The sequence below is a fragment of the Podarcis bocagei genome, assembly GCF_964188305.1.
Source record: "Podarcis bocagei genome assembly, chromosome: 3".
Lineage (NCBI taxonomy): Eukaryota > Metazoa > Chordata > Lepidosauria > Squamata > Lacertidae > Podarcis > Podarcis bocagei.
Window position 1 is genome coordinate 106,117,015 of NC_138127.1, and position 21,034 is coordinate 106,138,048.

Here is a 21,034-nt window from a genome sequence, read left to right on the forward strand (position 1 = left end):
AGGCTCAGGGCAGCTAACACCCGATATAATCTTTTTTAAAAAAGTTGCATCTCAATCAATTTGTTTCTGATTGAGATACAACTTAAAAAACAAGATTAAAATACAACATTAAAACATTAAAATGCAGCCTCATTTCACTGGAAACTCAAACCAAAAACTTTTTTGGGGATGAAAGTCTTCACCAAGGCTAACTATCCAAACTGATCCTACATGGGCCAGAAAAAAGCCAGGGAAGTCCCCAAATAGGAGTTCCATCACAGGAGGAGAAAGGAAAAAAGAAAGAGCGGGAGGGAATCAAATTGGCTCCAAGCCAAAGGCCAGGTGGAACAACTCTGTTTTATAGGCCCTGCGGAAATAAATCAGATCCTGCAGGGCCCTGGTCTCATGAGACAGAGCGTTCCACCAGTGTTGAAAATGCAATTTAAAATGCAGCCTCATTTTAAAAGTAGCCCATAGATCACATAAAGGGAGGGAAACATAAGGGTCAGACTGAGTCCAAACCAAAGGCCAGGTGGAACAACTCTGTTTTATAGGCCCTGCGGAAATAAATCAGATCCTGCAGGGCCCTGGTCTCATGAGACAGAGCGTTCCACCAGTGTTGAAAAGGCCCTGGCTCTGGTTGAGGCTAATCAGACTTCCTTAGGGCTTGGGACCTCTAGGGTGTTGCTATTTATGGACCTTAAGGTCCTCTGTAGGGCATACTGAGAGAGCAAAGCCCCCACAGCCCCTAAGAATTGGCTCCTGTGGATAGGAGCAGTCCTTAGAAGTCTCTGTGTGTTCTCCGTTCAGCTTCCTTAATAAAGAAACTAACTGTAAGTTAGCTGGTGTTTCACTGTCTTTCTCTGAACCGTGAATGACCTGTTTCTCCTTGTCGGCTCCCTGACACACAGAGGGCAACTACGTCCCTCTGGGAAGCCCACAAGCAAGACTTGAGGGCAACAGCGCTCCCCCTCCATCACTTCTGATTCCTTTTTTTTTGCAAATTAATTTTTTATTGATTTTCAGTACACATACATACATTCATAAATTACACATATATAAGTTACATATTTAACTTAGGCTCTATCATGCCTCCGACTTCCCTCCATTTCTTTGGTAAGTATCAAATAAAGTTCTATATATCTCTATATATCTTATTATCAACTGCACGCTGTAAGAGTTATTCCAACCCTACCAGTGTCTTCAAAGATTTACAATTGTTTCTTATATACATCAAATATTTACTCCAATTTCCTTGAAACTTCTGCAGAAGTATCGCTTTTGATTCCTAGCAACAGGCAGCACAGTCAAACGATGGGACTCACTCCCCCAGGAGGCAGTGATGAAGACTATTGGGGAAATTCACTGAGAAGGGTTACCAATGACGACTAGCCTATGGTTACCAGATTTTTTTCAATGAATCTGGGGACACTTTTTTTTTTTGAAACTGAGTAGCAACAGGGAGTCAGTAGTGGGGATGGTGTGGCCAAAGACCCTGGGCTCAAGCACACATGCATATTGTATAAAGGTGCTGCAAAGCCCTTCTTTTGCACCCTGTGTAACATAAATGTGCAGAGTTTTTTGGGCAACGGCGTGCCACCCGCCCGTGACTCCCAAGCCTTCCCTGATCTCCTGCCCCCTTCCCCCTTTGTTTTGATAGTTTGGGGGGGGGATTCAGGAGTCGCAGGCAGGCGGCCATTACCCAGGAGGGGCGCAAGGCATGCGGTTTCTCTGCCAGGCAAGCTGCAAAGCCCTTCTTTCACATCTTGTGAAACATAAATGCGCAGGGTTTTTAAAAAAACTGGGCAACGGCCGCTCGCCCATGACTCCTGAGCCTCCCCCAATCAGACAAAACAAAAGGGGCAGGGGGCAGGAGATCTGTATCGCCGGACGTCCCCTGTTCCCCTTCAGCAGTGGCAGTGGCAGTCAGCAGCCCAGAGCCAGCCTTGTAGCGCAGTTGGCTCTGGCTGGTTTCAGGAGCTGCTCGTTGGCGTGGCGCACACAAGACACATCATATGGAGACTTCCGGAGAGAAAAATGACGGGCGCCACTGCAGCGAGCAGCAAGCAGCTCCTGAAGCCAGCCAGAGCCAACTGCCCTACCAGGCTGGCTCCGGGCTGCTGAGGCTGCTGCTGCCACATTTCCCGGGGACAGATTTGCAAATCTGGGGACATTCCGGAGACAGAATTTGTCCGGGGACAGATTTGCAAATCCAGGGACTGTCCCCAGGAACCGGGGACGTCTGGTCACCCTAGGCTAGCCTCTGTTTTCACAGCTGGAGGCAGCAAGGCTTTCAAATATCAGACGCTAGAGGAGATAGAGGTTGAAATATACTCAGAGTCGAGAGTGGATTTCGAGAGTGGAGCTCTTTATTCAGCTCATAGTGGTGAGGAGGAATGAAAGATCCTCCAAAATATCTGCTTTATATACATTATTTACCCAATGGGCTGCACGTGATTGGCTAATTCCAGGATTCCCCTGTAGGCCAATCAGGTTGTGGATTCACTTCCACCTGGAGCTGGATTGGGTGGCTCCTGCGGATCAATCATACTGCTGCATTTATCTAGGACCAATCAGACTGCTGCATTCTGAATCCTATTGCTCTAGGACCAACCAGACTGCTGCATTTTGGATCCTATTCAACTCAGTGCATAACAGAGCTGCTATGCTCAAATCCTGCGGGCATCTGGGTGGCCACTGGGAGAATGCTTGACTAGAAAGGCCATTGGTCTGATTCAGCAAAACTCATCTGATTCAGGTGCATAACTCCCCCCCCCCCAGGAATATGCCTCCATTGTCTCCTGAGACAGAGAGATGCCAACAGCTTTTGATCGTCATCATACCTGTGTCAGCCTGTTGTTGATAGGATAGCAACATTTTCTAGGCTCAATTACAAGGCTGTTTTATGTGTCCCTTTCCCATTGGTCAACGTTGTATGTTCTCGCCCTGAGACTGCATTTCTTACCGCATTTCCAAGAGCTTTATGGTGAAATCTAAACCTGGCACCATCCTAACAGGTAATTAAGGCTTGCCTAACCAAGAAGAGATGGAACATGATGGCAATGTTTCACCTTGGCTATGCCAAGCAGCCCTCTTTGAACTGTAGCATTCCTTATCTTACCTGCAGTGCTTGATTAATTTTCCAAACCTGCATCTTGCACTGAGTAGAATTATTCCCCTGCCTGGTGAACTGAACAACCACAGCATTTTAATTAAAATGCAATAACAGAACCTGCTGCTCTTGTGGGTAGAGATGAACAAAGCTGTCAATTTCAGTTTTTCTCGGGTTCCCCTTTTTTCGGTCTTACCTTCAGCATTTCTGCAACAGCTTGCAGTTAAAAAATACCAAAAACCTCTTTGTGGAAGTTTGTCAGCATTTCATTGCTTTTTTTATCTTACCGTTCACTTTTTAAAGTTGTATTTGCCTGTTATGCAAGCAATTTTCCCATATGCAATGCACAGAGCTGCTTCTTATATCGTTTCAATCCTATGAAAGTTTAATTACTTTTTAGCAATTATTTTTTATATGCTTTTTTGTATTTTTATCTGTTTGTAAGCTACCGAGTCACATTCTGGGGAAAAGTTGAGATATAAATAATAATAAAAAAGGTAAAGGACCCCTGACAGTTAAGTCCAGTCGCGGACGACTCTGGGGTTGCGGCACTCATCTTGCTTTACAGGCCAAGGGAGCCAATGTTTGTCCACAGACAGTTTTTTCTGGGTTATGTGGCCAGCATGACTAAGCCGCTTCTGGTAAAACTACAGCAGCACACGGAAACGCCATTTACCTTCCCGCCAGAGTGGTACCTATTTATCTACCTGCACTTTGATATTCTTTCAGATTGCTAGGTTGACAGGAGCTGGGACCGAGCAATGGGAGCTCACCCCATCACGGGGATTCGAACTGCCACCCTTCCGAGTGGCAAGCCCAAGGCTCAGTGGTTTAGACCACAGCACTACCTGCGTTCCGATAAATAATAATACATATTATTAAATGTGTGCTTTTTAATGCACACTTTCCCCTATATACACATGTATTGGTTGGCATAAAGGTAACGGTAAAGGGACCCCTGACCATTAGGTCCAATCGTGGCCGACTCTGGGGTTGTGGCGCTCATCTCGCTCTATAGGGCAAGGGAGCCAGCGTACAGCTTCCGGGTCATGTGGCCAGCATGACTGAGCCACTTCTGGCAAACCAGAGCAGTGCAGGGAAATGCCGTTTACCTTCCCGCCAGAGCAGTACCTATTCATCTACTTGCACTTTGACGTGCTTTCGAACTGCTAGGTTGGCAGGAGCAGGGACCGAGCAATGGGAGCTCACCCTGTCGCGGGGATTCGAACCACCGACCTTCTGATCAGCAAGTCCTAGGCTCTGTGGTTTAACCCACAGCGCCACCTGCATCCCATTGGTTGGCATACTGGGTTGCAAAACCAGGAGGAGAAGAGTTTGGATTTGATATCCCGCTTTATCACTACCCAAAGGAGTCTCAAAGCAGCTCACAATCTCCTTTTCTTTCCTCCCCCACAACAAACACTCTGTGAGGTGAGTGGGGCTGAGAGACTTCAGAGAAGTGTGACTAGCCCAAGGTCACCCAGCAGCTGCATGTGGAGGAGCGGGGAATGGGGTGGATTGTGCAAAATAGCTGCGTTTTGGTTCGTGTACTGTTCGGGGAAGTTTAAATTTGATAAGTTCACATTAACCTGTGAGCTGAATTGAATTGAATTCTGAGTCACTCGAGTGCAACTGTGAAGGTCCAAACTTGCCACCAGCAAAGCCCTGACCAGGCACTCAGCGGTGAGACCTAAATTGAGCAACAGTACCCTAAATACCCATCTTTGCATCTTCTCTCCCTTTTCTTCCTTTCCTTATATTATTCCCCAGAATCTAAGAGGTGGGGGAAAACGGGCACTCAAAATTTGATCGCATCCCTGGAGATGCATCTGGCTTGGCAATAATAGCAACACATGCTAGAGAGCATCAATAATTCAGGGGAAATGGAAGCAGATGCAGAATTTATCTGGGTTGTTTTTTTTACTGCCAGTTTGGTCAGCAGCTGATGACACTGACCTATGTTAGGACATGGTGAGGCTAAACTAGGGTTGAGCGATTAATCTTTAAATATGCAGGGTGACTCTGGCGGGATAGTCTGTGGGCAGGTCGGGCCATGCTGATACTTCCCTCCTGTGCACAGTTGGTGATGCTTTGGCTGCAAAAGGATGAGGACTCAGAATTTGTCGTTGATTTATAGGAAAGAGTTGGAGGGAGTCTACAAGGTCATCTAGTTTCCACTCTCTGGTCAGTGCAGGGAACCCAGAACTTGAGCATTCCCAACACAAGGCTCTCCAGTGAGCAAAAGCCCACTACGATTGCCCTTACCATCAAGAAGGCTTTCCTGATGTTCAACTGAAATCTACGTGTCGCTTAAGCCAACTAAATCTAACCCTACCCTCTGGGGGCAGCAGAGATCAAGTATTTCCCCTTTTCCATGGAACAGTCCAGCATCAATCCATCATCTCCAGGTTAGGGCTTGGAGAGACTCTGGCCCAGAGACCTGGATAGCAGCTGTCAGTCAGCGTAGACTGTATTGAGCTACATGGACCAATGGTTTGACACGGTCAAGGCACCTTCCTGTATCCCTATGCCTCTGTAAAGAGGATTACAGAGCTTACATTTCGTAGCAAATCTTTGTCCATGGTGAAGACTCTCACCCCAGAATCTGTGGGACAAAGTGGAAGAAAGCTTTGGTCAAGCTCATTGCTGGGGAAATTTGAGTTTTTTCTCAATCCAGAATTGTTGATTGTCCTCAACATGCTGCTTTAAATAAGGATGGAGAAGGTCCTTGGTAAAGTCCCCAGTATCTCCAGGCAGGCCTGGGAGTGTCAAGGACAGACACTGTCAGTCAGTGTAGACCAGGCTTCCTCAACCTCGGCCCTCCAGATGTTTTGAGACTACAATTCCCATCATCCCTGACCACTGGTCCTGCTAGCTACGGATCATGGAAGTTGTAGGCCAAAATTGGGGAAGCCTGGATGAATCAATGGCCTGACTCATTGTGACTTCACACACTGATAGCCTGGCTCTGGCCTTGTTTGGAAAAGAGGAGGGATCCTGTAAGCCAGACATGGAAACCCTGCCAGCAGTAACTTGAGAGATCCCACAAGCCTGAGCTCAGTGCAAGATCTTCAAGGCAGCCTATAACTGCAGCATCCTTCAAAGAGGGTCATCCAGTCTCTGCTTCAACGCTTCTCATGAGGAAGACGTTGATCAGTGTGGACACGAAACCTCATTGTGTGCAGAAATCTGGCATGTCAGAAACCCAAAGTGTAGACTTCATGCTGAATTGCTCTTTTGGAACGCAAAGCCTTTCTGACCTGGCTAGCGTGGCAAACAGTCAGGGATGCCTGTATCACAGGTGCTGGATGTTTTTTTCTGGATGTTTTGTTTCTCTCCTAAATGACAGCAGGTGCTTTAAACACACACACCCTGTTTTTTATGTTATGGTCTATTCCTGCTCGTATGCCTTAACTCCTTACAGCCATTTTTGGTTACAGCCAAAAATTACATCTGAAGATAATTGCGTAGGTTTTAACAGAAAGGAATGTGGAAATCTTGGGTGATGCAAGAGACGGGCAATGTTAAAAGCAGCTGAGCATCTGTGGTCTGTAACTGCCATGTTGCTTTTGTGGAAACGAATTTGATGGGCACATTGCAGCAATATCTTTACAACAGCATTTGATTTCAGAGGAGACTAGGGGGGTTGGTGATAGGAACGAGCAGTGGAATAGAGCCCACTGGTTTTATTTTATTTTTTAAGTCACCTTAAAAAACAAAAAAACACCAGATTTTTTTTTTCTTTTTGAAGGATTTTGTTTGACGCTATTACTAATGCTAACAATAGTACTTTGGGTAGGCGAGCATGTAAAATAATGCCCTTCCTTCAAGTAACCACAAGGGTCCAGCAAGGTGGTGGGGACAGACTTGCCATAGGGATGATGCCCACTGGCAATGTGGCTCTTTATGGCATGAAAGCTGCAATAATAATAATAATAATAATAATAATAATACATTTTATTTATACCCCCGCCCTCCCCAGCCAGAACCGGGCTCAGGGCAGTTAACACCAATAAAATCACAGTAAAAAACATAATGGGGGGGGGGACCAATTTAAAATACAGGTTAAAATGCAATTTAAAATGCAGCCTCATTTTAAAGTAGCCGATAAATCAAGACCATAAGGGGAGGGAAACATAAGGGTCAGACTGAGTCCAAACCAAAGGCCAGGCGGAACAGGTCTGTCTTGCAGGCCCTGCAGAAAGATGTCAAGTCCCTCAGGGCCCTAGTCTCTTGTGACAGAGTGTTCCACCACGTTGGGGCCAGTGCTGAAAAGGCCCGGGCTCTAGTTGAAACCAATATAACCACCTTGTGACTTGGGACCTCCAAAATGTTGTTATTTGTGGACCTTAAGGTCCTCTGCGGCGCATACCAGGAGAGGCGGTCCCGTAGGTACGTGGGTCCTAGGCCACATAGGGCTTTAAAGGTCCAAACCAGCACCTTAAATATACAGGCACACTTCTGACCAGGCGTTTAGCAGAGCTGAAATACAGTCCGCAGCGAAGTGTGAGGAAATCGGCCCTAAGTCTTGATTGATGAGCATCACACGATTGTTGCAGGCAGATTACTTTGTTGCCTGTCATGAAGCTTAATGGATGTTAAATACAGAGACTGCTGTGGATCGTCTCAGCAGATCAAAACCCAAACTCTCTCCGTCACTCACATAATGCAGTGCACAAATCAATATGGCTAACCTGATCCAAAACACCCACCCACCCCACTCACACATGAAAACAAAGATCACCACAGCCAATCACAAACAACCACACCCTAGGCCAACCCCAACCCCAGAGAAACACAAGTAAATACAGTGGTACCTCTGGTTAAGAACTTAATTCATTCCAGAGGTCCGTTCTTAACCTGAAACTGTTCTTAACCTGAACCACCACTTTAGCTAATGGGGCCTCCCTCTGCCGCCACGCCGCTGCTGAGTGATTTCTGTTCTCATCCTGAAGCAAAGTTCTTAACCTGAGGTAATATTTCTGGGTTAGCGGAGTCTGTAACCTGAAGTGTCTGTAACCTGAAGTGTATGTAACCCGAGGTACCACTGAACAGTCATACCTTGGGTTGAAGACGCTTCAGGTTGAGTGTTTTTAGGTTGTGTTCCGCAGCGACCTGGAAGTAACGGAACGGGTTACTTTCGGGTTTTGCTGCTCGTTTTGCAGACGCAGACTCTCAAAATGACATCACACACATGTGCAGAAGAGGCGAATTGCGACCCGCGCAAGCGCAGATGCTTACACGCGGATTGTGTTCTGCTCAGGATGCGAACGGGGCTCCAGAATGGATCCTGTTCGCATCCAGAGGTACCACTGTAGCAGAGAACCTGCAGAAGCGACGCTGACACAAAACCCCACATATATTAAGTAAAATAGAAACATCGCCACCCGACCCCACCCCCAATCACCTCCCCCCTCCACCTCTTTCCCCCTTTTCTTCCTAATGTCTCAGCAAATAAAAGTGATCTGTAAAAAATGTTACTTGAAAAGAGAGAGAGAGAGAGAGAGATTGCACATACTTTTGTAAACCAAGAAAATCTTTAATAAAAAGACATTTTATAAAAAAATAAAAAATAATGCAATGCACATGTCCATGACTTCACTGTCTTATCATTGCACCTGTGTAAGCAATCCAGCTACACAGCCATAGCCTCGTGTTACATACAGAAACTCACAGTTTTCTGAAAAAGAATGACCAACACCCCAGGAAGCAATTACTATGTGAGGCAATGCATCCTTCTCATAAACTTTTCATTGATCCAAGCTATCTCCCTCTAAAACATGAATACAGCAGATCTGAATGTCTGTGATCTGTAACTGGGATCTTACTTCTGTGGAAACTGCTATGACTGCCAGACTGCAGGAATACCTTTCCAGAGGCATGTGATTCTGGCAGCGTTCTCTTCCACGTCAGCCTAAGTCACAGTGTCCCAAGGAGATTACAATTATGGGAAGCATGGGTGTAGCCAGGATTTGTTTTAGGGGGGCCTGTGAAGAAGAAGAAAAGAGTTTGGATTTGATATCCCACTTTATCACTACCGGAAGGAGTCTCAAAGCGGCTAACATTCTCATTTCCCTTCCTCACCCACAACAAACACTCTGTGAGGTGAGTGGGGCTGAGAGACTTGAAAGAAGTGTGACTAGCCCAAGGTCACCCAGCAGCTGCATGTGGAAGAGCGGGGAATCGAACCCGGTTCACCAGATTACGAGTCCGCCACTCTTAACCAATACACCATGCTGGCTCTCCTCCTCTTCTTCCTCTTGTCCCTCCTCTTCTTCCTGACAAACTGGAACGTGTCCAGAGGAGGGCAACCAAAATGGTCAAAGGCCTGGAAACGATGCCTTATGAGGAATGGCTAAGGGAACTGGGCATGTTTAGCCTGGAGAAGAGGAAGTTAAGGGGTGATATGATAGCCATGTTCAAATATGTAAAAGGATGTCACATAGAGGAGGGAGAAAGGTTGTTTTCTGCTGCTCCAGAGAAGCGGACACGGAGCAATGGATCCAAACTACAAGAAAGAAGATTCCACCTAAACATTAGGAAGAACTTCCTGACAGTAAGAGCTGTTTAACAGTGGACTTTGCTGCCAAGGAGTGTGGTGGAGTCTCCTACTTTGGAGGTCTTTAAGCAGAGGCTTGACAACCATATGTCAGGAGTGCTCTGATGGTGTTTCCTGCTTGTTGGACTCGATGGCCCTTGTGGTCTCTTCCAACTCTATGATTCTATGATTCCTCTTCTGAATGAACTTTCCTTTCCCTTGTGGACCATGGTATTTGTTTCTCCCTCTACACAGGATTTCTCTTGTTATAACCAGATTTTATATTCCTTATACAAAATAGTCCCCTCCATGTCCCCTCCATATGAAATAAAAGGTAAAGGTACCCCTGCCCGTACGGGCCAGTCTTGACAGACTCTAGGGTTGTGCGCTCATCTCACTCTAGAGGCCTGGAGCCAGTGCTGTCCGCAGACACTTCCGGGTCACGTGGCCAGCGTGACGAAGCTACTCTGGCGAGCCAGAGCCGCACACGGAAACGCCGTTTACCTTCCCGCTAGTAAGCGGTCCCTATTTATCTATTTGCACCCGGGGGTGCTTTCAAACTGCTAGGTTGGCAGGCGCTGGGACCGAGCAACGGGAGCGCACCCCGCCGCGGGGATTCGAACCACCGACCATGTGATCGGCAAGTCCTAGGCGCTGAGGTTTAACCCACAGTGCCACCCCCGTCCATATGAAATACCATATTTCAATTCTTCTTTACTTCCAATTGTCTTCCTTCATCCTTTTCAATTTTTGGTAAACTGTCTCCTTTTTAGTTTTTTATTATCCCTTATACTTTCTGTTTTAACTTAAGTACCATAAATTATTTTGCAGAAATTAATCAAAACAAGTCCAAGTATTAATTTGAGGGCACTGCTTTTTAAGGTAATCTTTATATTCTTCCCATTCTTTTGGATATATTTGTTTGGGCTGGCCCCTAATTGCCTCTGTCAATTTAGCCAATTCCATATAATCAAATAATTTGTCTTGCCATTCTGTTTTTGTCAGTATTGTTTCTTTTCCCCAATTTTTAGCAATTAGTGTTCTCGCAGCCCCTGTAGCATAAAGGAATATTTTCTTATTTTCTCTGGCAATATCTGTGTCTAATATCTCCAATTGAAAGCCATTCTATTCTTTCAGAAACATAAAATGCATAAAAAGCCAAAACAAAATCATTAAAGTCATTATATTAAGTGGTTGTACCTCCTGCAAGATTTACAGTTGTCTTAATTATGTTTTTCGTCAATTAAACAGCCACTGGCAGTACAAAGTATCTCTAATGCAACTTGTTTATTACACAAAATGTCATTTTCACAGAGCAGTGAGTACCATGCTCTGGTCCATGGGGTCACGAAGAGTTGGACATGACTAAACGACTAAACACGTGAGTACCAGCTGCCTGTTCCATTAGTTACACAAAGCATCAATTACTTAAGTAGTCCCTGAATACATCGTCCTTTGATTGCAAGCTTAATTGGTTGCACAGCCAGTTGTTTTCATACTTTGTCCATTGCAAAAGACACCTATGGCAGAATCAGCCTAGGGCGGCACTTCCCGTATTGCCCCAAATGGCTGTGAACTTTTCCAAAATCAGTGCTGATGATGCTGGTGCTTCTCCTCCACTGGCAGAAGCAGCAGGGCAGGAGGGGCACCCATGGGCATTGTGCCTGGTTGGGGGCTTCTGCCACCTGGAGCAGCGTCCTCATCTGCCTCAAGGCTCTGGGATCAGCCCTGTCTTTGGTTGCTTTGCTCTGTGAGGTTTTGCCAATTCTTCTTGGTCGAATTCTTCAATCACATGGTATTTGATTGTTTAGATTAATGTGCAGTTTCATCCATTGTTTATCTCAGTGGATAAGGGATCACTATAATTGTCCATTCTGGAGCTTTAATAACTGCCGGGCATTTGATCAGAGTGATCTTCTCCCCTCCATCTTGTTTGAAGCTTTAATGGATCGTAAGGTTTACGACCCATATATTCCATGCAAAGTGTCCCACATTCCGTTCCAAGCACCTTGCGCATGAAAGCACCAGGACTGGGCATGAAAACTCAAATGAAACCTCAAAGCAGAGAAGGTTAACTCATTGGCCTTTGGATGTTTCTGATCTGGAGATCCCATAACCACTGATCCTTAGCAACAAATAACAGCGACTCCAAGGAGCGCAAAACAGAAGAGTGTAACGGCTTCAGAAACAGGGTTGGGAAGGAGAAAGGAGGCTTAGTCATCTCCTAGGGTGGAAAGGAGAAAGGAAAGGACAGGTTGGCCAATTATTATGGGGTGCAGGGTGGACATGGCAGGTGGAGGGAGCAGAGAAGCAGAGCCCCTCCAGTTTGAAAATATTTTTGTAAGTTGCTTTGAGTCTTGTCTGGAAAAGGTGTCTGAGAAATAGGATGATGATGATTGCAAGAATGAGAAAAAGGACAAGAGAGCATGTGAAGATTGCCTTTCCTTCAAGTAAGTATAAAAGTCCATTATTTCACCTTTGAAACCTCCTTGCCCTGCATGTCCCACTCAACCTCTTCAATCAGTGGATTTGAATCTTTTTTTGGGAAGAACTGTTTGAGGCTATTACTACTACCAGTGCTTTTTGAAAGTGAAGACCCCCAAAACATCTCCAAAATAAATCACACAGGAAACAGAATATTTGTTTAGGATTTTTGGCATTAATTTGGCCACAACTTTATTGTTTACAACATGTGAGTGGTTGCTTAGGCATTGGTTCGGACTATCTGAACCTGCACCGGCAGGAACTGGACTGACAACTGGAACCTCCAGAGGTCAGTAAGGGAAAACATACTGGGGGAGCACAGAGGCAGATTTCCACCTCTTAGTTCACCCCAGATGTTCCCAGTAACTCTGGCATGGCCCTACCCCTGAGAGGGGATCAGACAGAGCAAATCGAGCCCCTGGATTCCTTTAACAGAATTCCCCAGCAGCAACAACAAAATTGAGGGGCAGGCTCGGCCAATCCATAATTTCCTCCACCAAACAATGAACCAATGCCTAACCACCAACCTTACAAAGTTGTGACGATTTGCTACATGGTAGGCAAAAACCAAATTGCACCAGCCCATCAGCCAAGTGGCAAAATTCCTACTGGGCCCCTGCTCCAAAAACAGACGACCCCTAGACAGGCATAGCAAGGTCAAAAACACAACCTAAAATTATAGGGAGGGAGGGAGATCCGCTGCACGATGCGAAAGAGGAAGTACTTCACCATGTTCAGCCCCTTAAATAGCCCCTTATGTGCCAATCAAACCCCAACTGACAGAAATCTGCCCCAATAACAAAGGGGTGACCAATGAGGCAAGGAGGTCATCCAAATGGGCCCGCCCCTGCAACAAGAAGGCAGCTTGGTGATCTCACCTCAACACGTGGCTCTCCATGATTTGGAGGACACGATTTCCTGGGTTGTTGCAGGGGTACGCATACCCCTAAACATTTTGTGAATCTAAGTTTGGCCTCATTGAGGGGCATTATTTCAATATGATTAATTTTTTTTTTTGAAAAAAGCAGACTACTACTAAGAATAATCATTGTGGTTCGAGGACCCGATCCCCGCGTAGTGGAATGAAAACACGAGAACACGTGATATAAGGTTAATGGGCAAGAAAAGGCCACAACTTTATTGATTACAGCAAGTGAAAAGGTATTGGCTTAGGCACTGGATTACGTCAGCTGACTCCACCCCCTCAGAGAGGGGTGAGTCTAAAACAGGGGGGTTTATTCACCAGTAGGTGGAGCCTGTTGATGCTAATCCAACTATAAGCTCTCCCCTGATGTCACCGAGGGTCGTGCCATGGCCTCCCGCCAAGCAGGCATCAGACAGAATACACAACCGCCAGATTCCTTTAACGGAATACCCAAAAATTGAAGGCATAGGCGATGGCCACACCTAGCCCTTTGACACACCACAACACATTATTCCAATGCCTAACCGCCACCCGAGCCCAAAAAGGCTCGCCGCCAATACCCTCACAGCTGTAACCAATCCCTGATGCTTCTGCTGATGCTATTTAACCAAATGTCATTCCCTTGGTCTGAAAGATGAACCCCATCATTCTGGTACAAGGCCTGATCGCCAATCCGGATATGGTCGTGAAAAATGACTCGGCCATTCATAAAGCGCACCCAACGGGCTATTGCACGATTTAAGAGTTTCCTGGATTTTTCAATGGCCATACAGTTCTGCGCACCACGCCAAACAATTCTCTTCAGGAAGGAGGACCAGAACACCGTTGTTCCGGGACACAAGGCAGCAATCTCATCCAAATCTCTTTTTATGTTCCACGACAAGTCCACACTTCTTCTGTTAACAAGGTCATTTCCCCCTAATTGAAGGATAAGGATGTCGGGAGGGCCAAACATGGCGACTTTCTCCCTCAGCAATGGCACAAGCTCTTCCCAATGCATGCCTCGTCTCGAAAACCAGGAAACTCGTACTCCAGGTGGCAACCCAAGACTAGGGGTGAGGCCGCAGCTAGCCGACATGGGCCCAATGGACTATACTGTGGCCACAAATCCAAACACTTTTTCTGAGAACGGCTGAGAATAAAGGAAAGAGAAAGACGGGTAAGTAGAGGTAATGCAGCAGAGCGCATACTAGCGAATGTAACCTTTATAAGCATCGGATTTCCACCGGCCCATTTCTTTAATCCTATCCGCCGGCAGACCCAAGAGCGCCGCTGTTGTGGTGGCGCCAATCCTGAATGAGTGTGCAGCATAATCCTGGGAAGATAAACCACAGGCATCAATAACTTTGCGGAGTACCCTTGTGAATTGGTGTCTCAACAAAGGTGACCCATCCTCGTGAACCAGGAGCAGGCCAGGACCAGGCAGTCTGAGGTAAAGGAACCATCTAGTGTCCTTGACCGGGCATGGGCCCCGCTGCACTGAAGCTGTAAGTTTTACAAGGGAACCCCTACCTGTCTGATCCGTTTTGGATTGATGTATCCACACCGTCGTGCTAGCTTTGGACAACTGCACGTCCTCCGTGAGGAGGCCGCGCGTTGACCCAGTTGCATTAACCTCGGCTACTACTTCACCGACCCTCAAGGCGCCAAAAGGCGATCGCATATGCAGTGGGGGGGAAAGGCGGGCCTCAAACTTGGTCTAGCAGATTGACCTAAACTTTGTGCATATCTGAGAGAGCAGCCCGTAAGGAATTGGCTTAGCATATGCTGCGGAAAAGAGGCGGGCCTCAAACTTGGTCCAACAGATCGACTTAATCTTTATGCATATTTGAGAAAGCAGCCTGTAAGAAATTGGCTTATGGCCCTCGGCTCTAGGGGGTTGCAGCTCACCCCAACCTTCAATAGCTCTGCGGATCAGGAAGTCACTGCACGGGTCAGAGGAAAACATGGCTTTACAAAGAAGCTGATGGTGGCTATGTGTATCTTTAACGTTTTGGGGGCCCGGCCTAAAGGAGGCTATAACGTATGCCGCAGAGAATACCTGGGCCTCAAACTTGGACCAGCAAATTGACCTAAGTTCATACGGATTTGGGACAGCAGCTCGCAAGAAATAGGCTTGCGGCCTTTGTTACTTGGAGGCTGCAGTCAACTCCAACCTTCAATTGCCCTGCGGACCATGAAGTCACAGCACGAATCAGTGGAAAAACATGGGTCTACTAAAGAATGTGATAGCGGCTATGTGTATCATCAAAGTTTTCGAGGCTCAACAGGGAACCAGACAGAGGGCCTTCTCAGTAGTGGCGCCCGCCCTGTGGAACGCCCTCCCATCAGATGTCAAAGAGATAAATAATTACCTGACATTCAGAAGACATCTTAAGGCAGCCCTGTTCAGGGAAGTTTTTAATATGTAACGCTGTACTGTTTTTAACACTGATTGGGAGCCGCCCAGAGTGGCTGGGGAAACTCAGCCAGATGGGCGGGGTATAAATAATAAATTATTATTATTATTATTATTATTATTATTATTATTATTATTATTATTATCAACCTAGGCCATGAAGGTGTGTTAAGTATTGCAGAACGTTTTCTGTGGAGGGTGTAACATTAGTGGAAAGGGAAGATACTTTGGACCTGAACCCCATGAAATCACACCAGACCTTCTTATATGATCTAAGCGTAGAGGGTGCGACAGATGCTAATACTCCCTTAATCACTTCATGTCTCCAAGGTTCCACAGGTGCTCCGGAACGGGTTCTGGCAGTGGCTGAGCCCTGGGAGCTAATGCTTGGAAGCGAGGCACTGGAGGACGAATGATTGGAGTAGGCACGGCACCATCTCGGAACACGATGACTGTTTAGCCAGTATGTTGACCACTGCCTGGTTATCAGTTCTGAAGCACACCCGGCAATTCTGGAACTCCTCAGTCCAAATGTGAACAGCCACAACTAAGGGGAAAAAACTCCAGAAAAGTGAGATCCCACATGATAGCCTCGCCTTGCTACTCTGCTGGCCATTGTTGAGCACACCAGCGTCCCCTAAAGAATAAACTGAAGCTCAAGGACCCAGCGGCATCAGTGAACCTGGAAATCTGAGGACAGGTTGAGGGGAGTCTTACCCTGTGGTGCGGTTTGTTTGTTTGTTTGTTTGTTATTTTATTTTATTTTTAAGGTTAGGTATGCACATAGGCCCCAAGACTCATTTTGTAACATGACTTTTAAACTTCTGATTTGTTTCTGATGACTCCTAGCTGATGAATCGCGACGGGATGACGAAAAGTGAGGCTGGAAGGCTGGTGCCGCAGCAATTTGGGCTGCTAAACACGCCCCCTCACAGGCACCTGGTTAGGTGCCTGCCCATGGGCGTAGACCAGCCAGGTGAGTGGGAGGCAGGGGGCTAATGCCCCCTGCTTGAGGCAGAGTCCGGCTTCCGACCACAACCACTCTCCTCTCTTGCAGGAGGAGAGTCTTTGTGAAAAACATCCTCATGTATGCGGCAACGGCCGCGAGAGTTTTAATAGCACAAGGATGGAAGACTGAAGAAACCCCAATTAAAGAAGCATGGCAAGAAAAATTGATGGACTATGCAGAAATGGCAAAACTGTCATACAAGCTATGGGACAAGGATAACTCTGACTTTAAAGATGAATGGGAACCCTTTACAAAGTATTTGAAGACGCAACAAAGCGAACTGGATTCCTTGGCTGGTTTTGAATAAACATTCACAAACTTTTTATTGATAATTATTACTTAAATAGTTTGAGGATCTATACAACTGTGTAACATGCAGAAAACAGCATTTTTAGAGAAATCAAAGACTGGAACTGAGGGAAGTCGGGGGGGGGGTTCTGTGGGGGGAAGGAGGGGAGGGAGGAAAAAGGGGAAAAATAAGGATGATATGTTTCTGGATATTATGTTTTGTTTTAATTTTGAATAAAAATGAATTTTTTAAAAAAGAATAATCATTGTGGGAGGCGAGCATGTGAAAAGTCCCCTTCCTTCAGGTAACCGCAAGGGTCCAGCAATGTTTTGGGGACAGGTGTCATTTACCTGAGGGATACATCCCCCTAGCACTGCCTATGTGGGGCATTGCATCCTCCTCATAAATGTTTCATTTGATTTAAGCTATCTCCCTCTGAAACATGAATACAGCACATCTGAATGTTTGTGATCTTCTGTGGAAACTGCTATGACTGACCGAATGCAGGAGTGCCATTCCAGAGGCACGTGATTTTGGCAACATTCTTGTCCACGTCAGCCTAGGTCACATCGTCCCAAAGAAATTACAATTATGAAATCTTCTTCTCCCTACCTGCCCTCTCTTGGCAAGCTTTGGGGCTCCATTTAGTTTAAAAGCTGGCTTTGCCTGGCTTTGCCACCACAATTCATCCTGAGCCATGAAGATCCTTCACCTGTGCTTGGCAGTTCTCTCTTTGCTGCTCCTGGCTTCCCCAGGTAAGGGATGGAGAGGAAGAAGACAGAGGGACACCTGCCAGCCGATTGGGGGGTGGAAGAGGGAGAGGAGTACAGTTGCTATTCTGTGCAATTGCTGATCTGTAGCATTGCAAAGGAAGCTAACTTTTCTTGCTAGAGACATTTCTTTAGTGGTAAATTTTGCATAAAAATGTATATATCAGACAAAATCGCCTACCAAAGTGTGTCTATTAGGGAAAATATGCACTGTGTTGCTGAATTTCCTCCATTATGCCCATCATTGCTATGCAATCTTCCCTAATATAACCTTTATTTTCATTCTGTTTTCATGAAGTTACACTTTTTCATGTGCAGTTGAGTAGACACATTTTCTTAAAAAAACATTACTTGAAGGGAGAACTGCCTTTCAAAGGATGGCTGTGCTTTGATGTTCACATGTTAACTTTATTATGGTGCAGTAATACATGGGAAAATTGTATCGCATGTAAAAGTGGTAAGGAAAAACAAAAGTAGCCTCCTCTTTTCTCAGTTTGGTCAGATTTTATGGAATTCCATGCAATTCTATGGAATACATTTTAAAAAGTAAAATTTTGATTTGCCTCTTCCACAGGTCTTTCACTAAAATTGGCATATGTCGTGTCTAATTAGTGGGGAAATGTTTCTTGATGTAATATAGAGCCTTTTATTCTGGGTAGTCCTAGGGGCTCTGATGGCTTCAGTTCCAGGCTTTAGTTTCTCTATAACGTATAAGCCATGTGTGCCTCACTTCTTGCTGTCGTGTTTTGTGGACTGACACCCACCACTCATGAGCAAATATCTGGATAAGCAGACTGACCATTTCTCCTTGTGAATGTAGCAAGGGTGGTAAACACCAGTGGCCAGTGGCAAGGGGTGGGGTGGGGGGTAGGAGTTGGGATGCCACAGCACCCAGAGCGTCACAGAGCCACTCCTGTTCAAAGGGCTTTGGAGTTGTTCCTCTCTTTCATTCTATTGTGATTTAACTTCCTTCTCCCCACTTACGTTTGTTTCTCTCTTTGCACAGGATCTGCACAAGACGATGAACCTAATAATGGTAGGCAATGCTTTTTTGTGGCTTTCTTTCTGCCTATTGTGAATTAACTTCCTTCTTCACACTTATGTTTGTTTCTCTCTTTGCACAGGACCTTCACAAGACGATGAACCTAATAATGGTAGGCAATGCTTTTTTGTGGCTTTCTTTCTGCCTATTGTGAATTAACTTCCTTCTTCACACTTATGTTTGTTTCTCTCTTTGCACAGGATCTGCACAAGGCGATGAACCTAACGATGGTAGGCAATGGCGTAAAGCCAAAGGATTTTGTGGCTTTCTTTCTGCCTATTGTGAATTAACTTCCTTCTTCACACTTACGTTTGTTTCTCTCTTTGCACAGGACCTTCACAAGAAGATGGACCTAACAATTATGACGAGTGTGAATATAGCAACGGTATTTGCATAGATGGAGGTTGTCCATATAATTCTCAAGAGATTGGAATGTGTGATGATGATCTGTTCTGTTGCAGAAGGTAATTTCTTCTAGCCAAAGGAGAATTACACCTCCTGCCCCTCTCCCTTCAGCCTCTGGATTGATCATTTTTTCATTTCATTTCATTATTTCATTTCATTTCATTTTAATGTTTGATGCATTACTGTATTTTATTATTTTGTTGGAAGCCACCCAGAGTGCTGAGGAAGCCCAGCCAGATGGGTGAGGTATAAATAATAAATTATTGTTATTATTATTATTATTATTATTATTATTATTATTATTATTTGGAGCCTCTGATTTGGGTGGCTGCCACCCTAAATTGACACCCCTTCTCAGACTGAGGCTAAGGGACCCACAGAACTAAGAAATTAGTTTCATTACGTACAACCTGGAAAACTTTTCACAATTAACTATAGATCAGTCTGCATGTTTACAATAATCTGTCTGATTCCAGTTTAGCATCCTTTAACGTAGCATTCATCCGCTGTTAAAATCCATTGGACTTTTCCATCACAACCCTCTTATATCCAATTTGTTAATTACATATATTACTTTCATAGGTCAATGAGTACCAGCTACCTGCTCAATTAATTACCCAAAGCATCGTTTACCTAAATAGTCAATTGCTCCACATACCAAATGCAGAGTCCCCTAAGTTGATCATCCTTTGCCTGCAAACTCAATTGCTCCATTGCAAAACAAGGACAAAAAAATCTATGGCAGAATCAGCCAAGGGTGGCACATCCCATTTTGCTGCTTGAGGCGAAGTAAGAATTGCTTCTTTGCCATGCCACCAGCATGGCTCCTAAGCCTATCTACCTGCTCCTCCTTCCATGGCCTGATCTGCTGCTGACACACACCATACCCTGTTGATTGCAGGCACAGAAGTGGCACTACCATTGCTGCCAATTTTAAGCAAGATGGTGCCGAGTTCTTTCCCCACAGGCAGAACCAGCAGGGCAGGAGGGGCACCAATGGGTTTGTTGTCTGAGGGGCTTCTGCCACCAGAAACAGGGTCCTCACCTGCCTCATGGCTGGTCCAGCTGTCTTTGGCCCCTTTGCCCTGTGAGCTTATGCCAGTTCTCCATTGCCAAATCCCTAAACCACACCGTATCTTACTGCTCCTGCTGCTATGGCCTGCTCTGCCACTGCCACACAATCTACCCTCAATGGCAGAGAAGCAGCACAGCCATCGTTGCAAATTTTAAGCAAGAAGGTGCTGTGGTGCTTCACCACTGGAAGAGCCAGTGGGGCAGGAGGGGGATGAAGGAGTGTGTGGTCTACAGGGCATCTATCACCTGAAGCACGGTCCTCACCTGCCTCATGGCTGGTCCAGCACTGCAATCAGCTGTGTGTTTCTGATGTAAAGAATTTGAAAGAAGAAATTTTGTCCTGGGTCATTGCAGAGAAATTTGCAACTGGACTGAACGAACCCCAGGGTGCCAGTATCTCCCGTGTTTCTCAAAACACTCTCACAAAATGGGGTGCAAGCTTCCAGTTTCCCCAGAACTCTTCCTCAGGGCCACAAAGACAAGAAATCCCTGCCGTGCATAACATCCAGTCTGCAGGAGAATATTGGAGACCTTGAAAGCTTGCTCACTATTCTGTGACATATTTAATTGTACCTAGAAAAGAAAGTCCCCCAGGGGTAAGGATGGGCAAGAGATTGAATTCAGTTCTCATCAAAAGGGGAATCTATGTAATTCATAGTTTCTGGAAATAAAAAACTGAAACAGACCTATCCCTACCCAATGGCTTATTATCATGAAATATTTCTTGTGGTCCAACATGCCTTGCTTTGTATTTTCGTGTCTCAAACATGGTCACCTTGCTATGAAACTGAGTTAACTGTTGTCTTTTTGTTTCTGGTTTCTACATTTTAGACGGGAGGAGTGATAGATGCCTTTGAAAAGTGGAAGATGCTCCCTCTCTTTGAGAGCCACTGGATCCCGCTTGATCCCCAGCTAGGGACTTCTTCTCCAAAGCATCCAGATTGAAAAAAGCAACATTTTCAAGGCTTACATGAGCTTGTGCCTTGCAATAAAAGCAGATCCAAAAGCC

The 21,034-nt window shown here is 45.6% G+C and overlaps 1 protein-coding gene across 4 annotated transcripts; it reads left to right on the top strand.

The window, feature by feature from the left end:
* The first annotated feature begins 634 nt into the window (after positions 1-634).
* Positions 635-21,034, top strand: LOC308584150 (uncharacterized protein). Of its 4 annotated transcripts, XM_081188903.1 has the most exons (6): positions 11,023-12,079; positions 17,160-17,489; positions 18,511-18,540; positions 18,629-18,658; positions 18,878-19,010; positions 20,857-21,034. In XM_081188903.1, exons 2-6 carry the CDS (start codon positions 17,432-17,434, stop codon positions 20,867-20,869), a joined length of 264 nt encoding a protein of 87 aa, XP_081045029.1. In that variant the 5' UTR covers positions 11,023-12,079; positions 17,160-17,431; the 3' UTR covers positions 20,870-21,034. The 4 variants fall into 4 exon arrangements, 1 of the variants encoding a protein (XP_081045029.1); XR_014006553.1 differs by lacking the exons at positions 11,023-12,079; positions 17,160-17,489 and adding an exon at positions 635-812; XR_014006554.1 differs by lacking the exons at positions 11,023-12,079; positions 17,160-17,489; positions 18,629-18,658 and adding an exon at positions 12,351-14,197.

Bases quoted from the DNA above. Each gene is read 5' to 3' on its own strand.
- LOC308584150 (XM_081188903.1), top strand. From the start codon at position 17,432: ATGAAGATCCTTCACCTGTGCTTGGCAGTTCTCTCTTTGCTGCTCCTG. The intron at 18,541-18,628 runs GTAGGCAATGCT...CTCTTTGCACAG, and splicing joins AGACGATGAACCTAATAATG to GACCTTCACAAGACGATGAA. The intron at 18,659-18,877 runs GTAGGCAATGCT...CTCTTTGCACAG, and splicing joins AGACGATGAACCTAATAATG to GACCTTCACAAGAAGATGGA.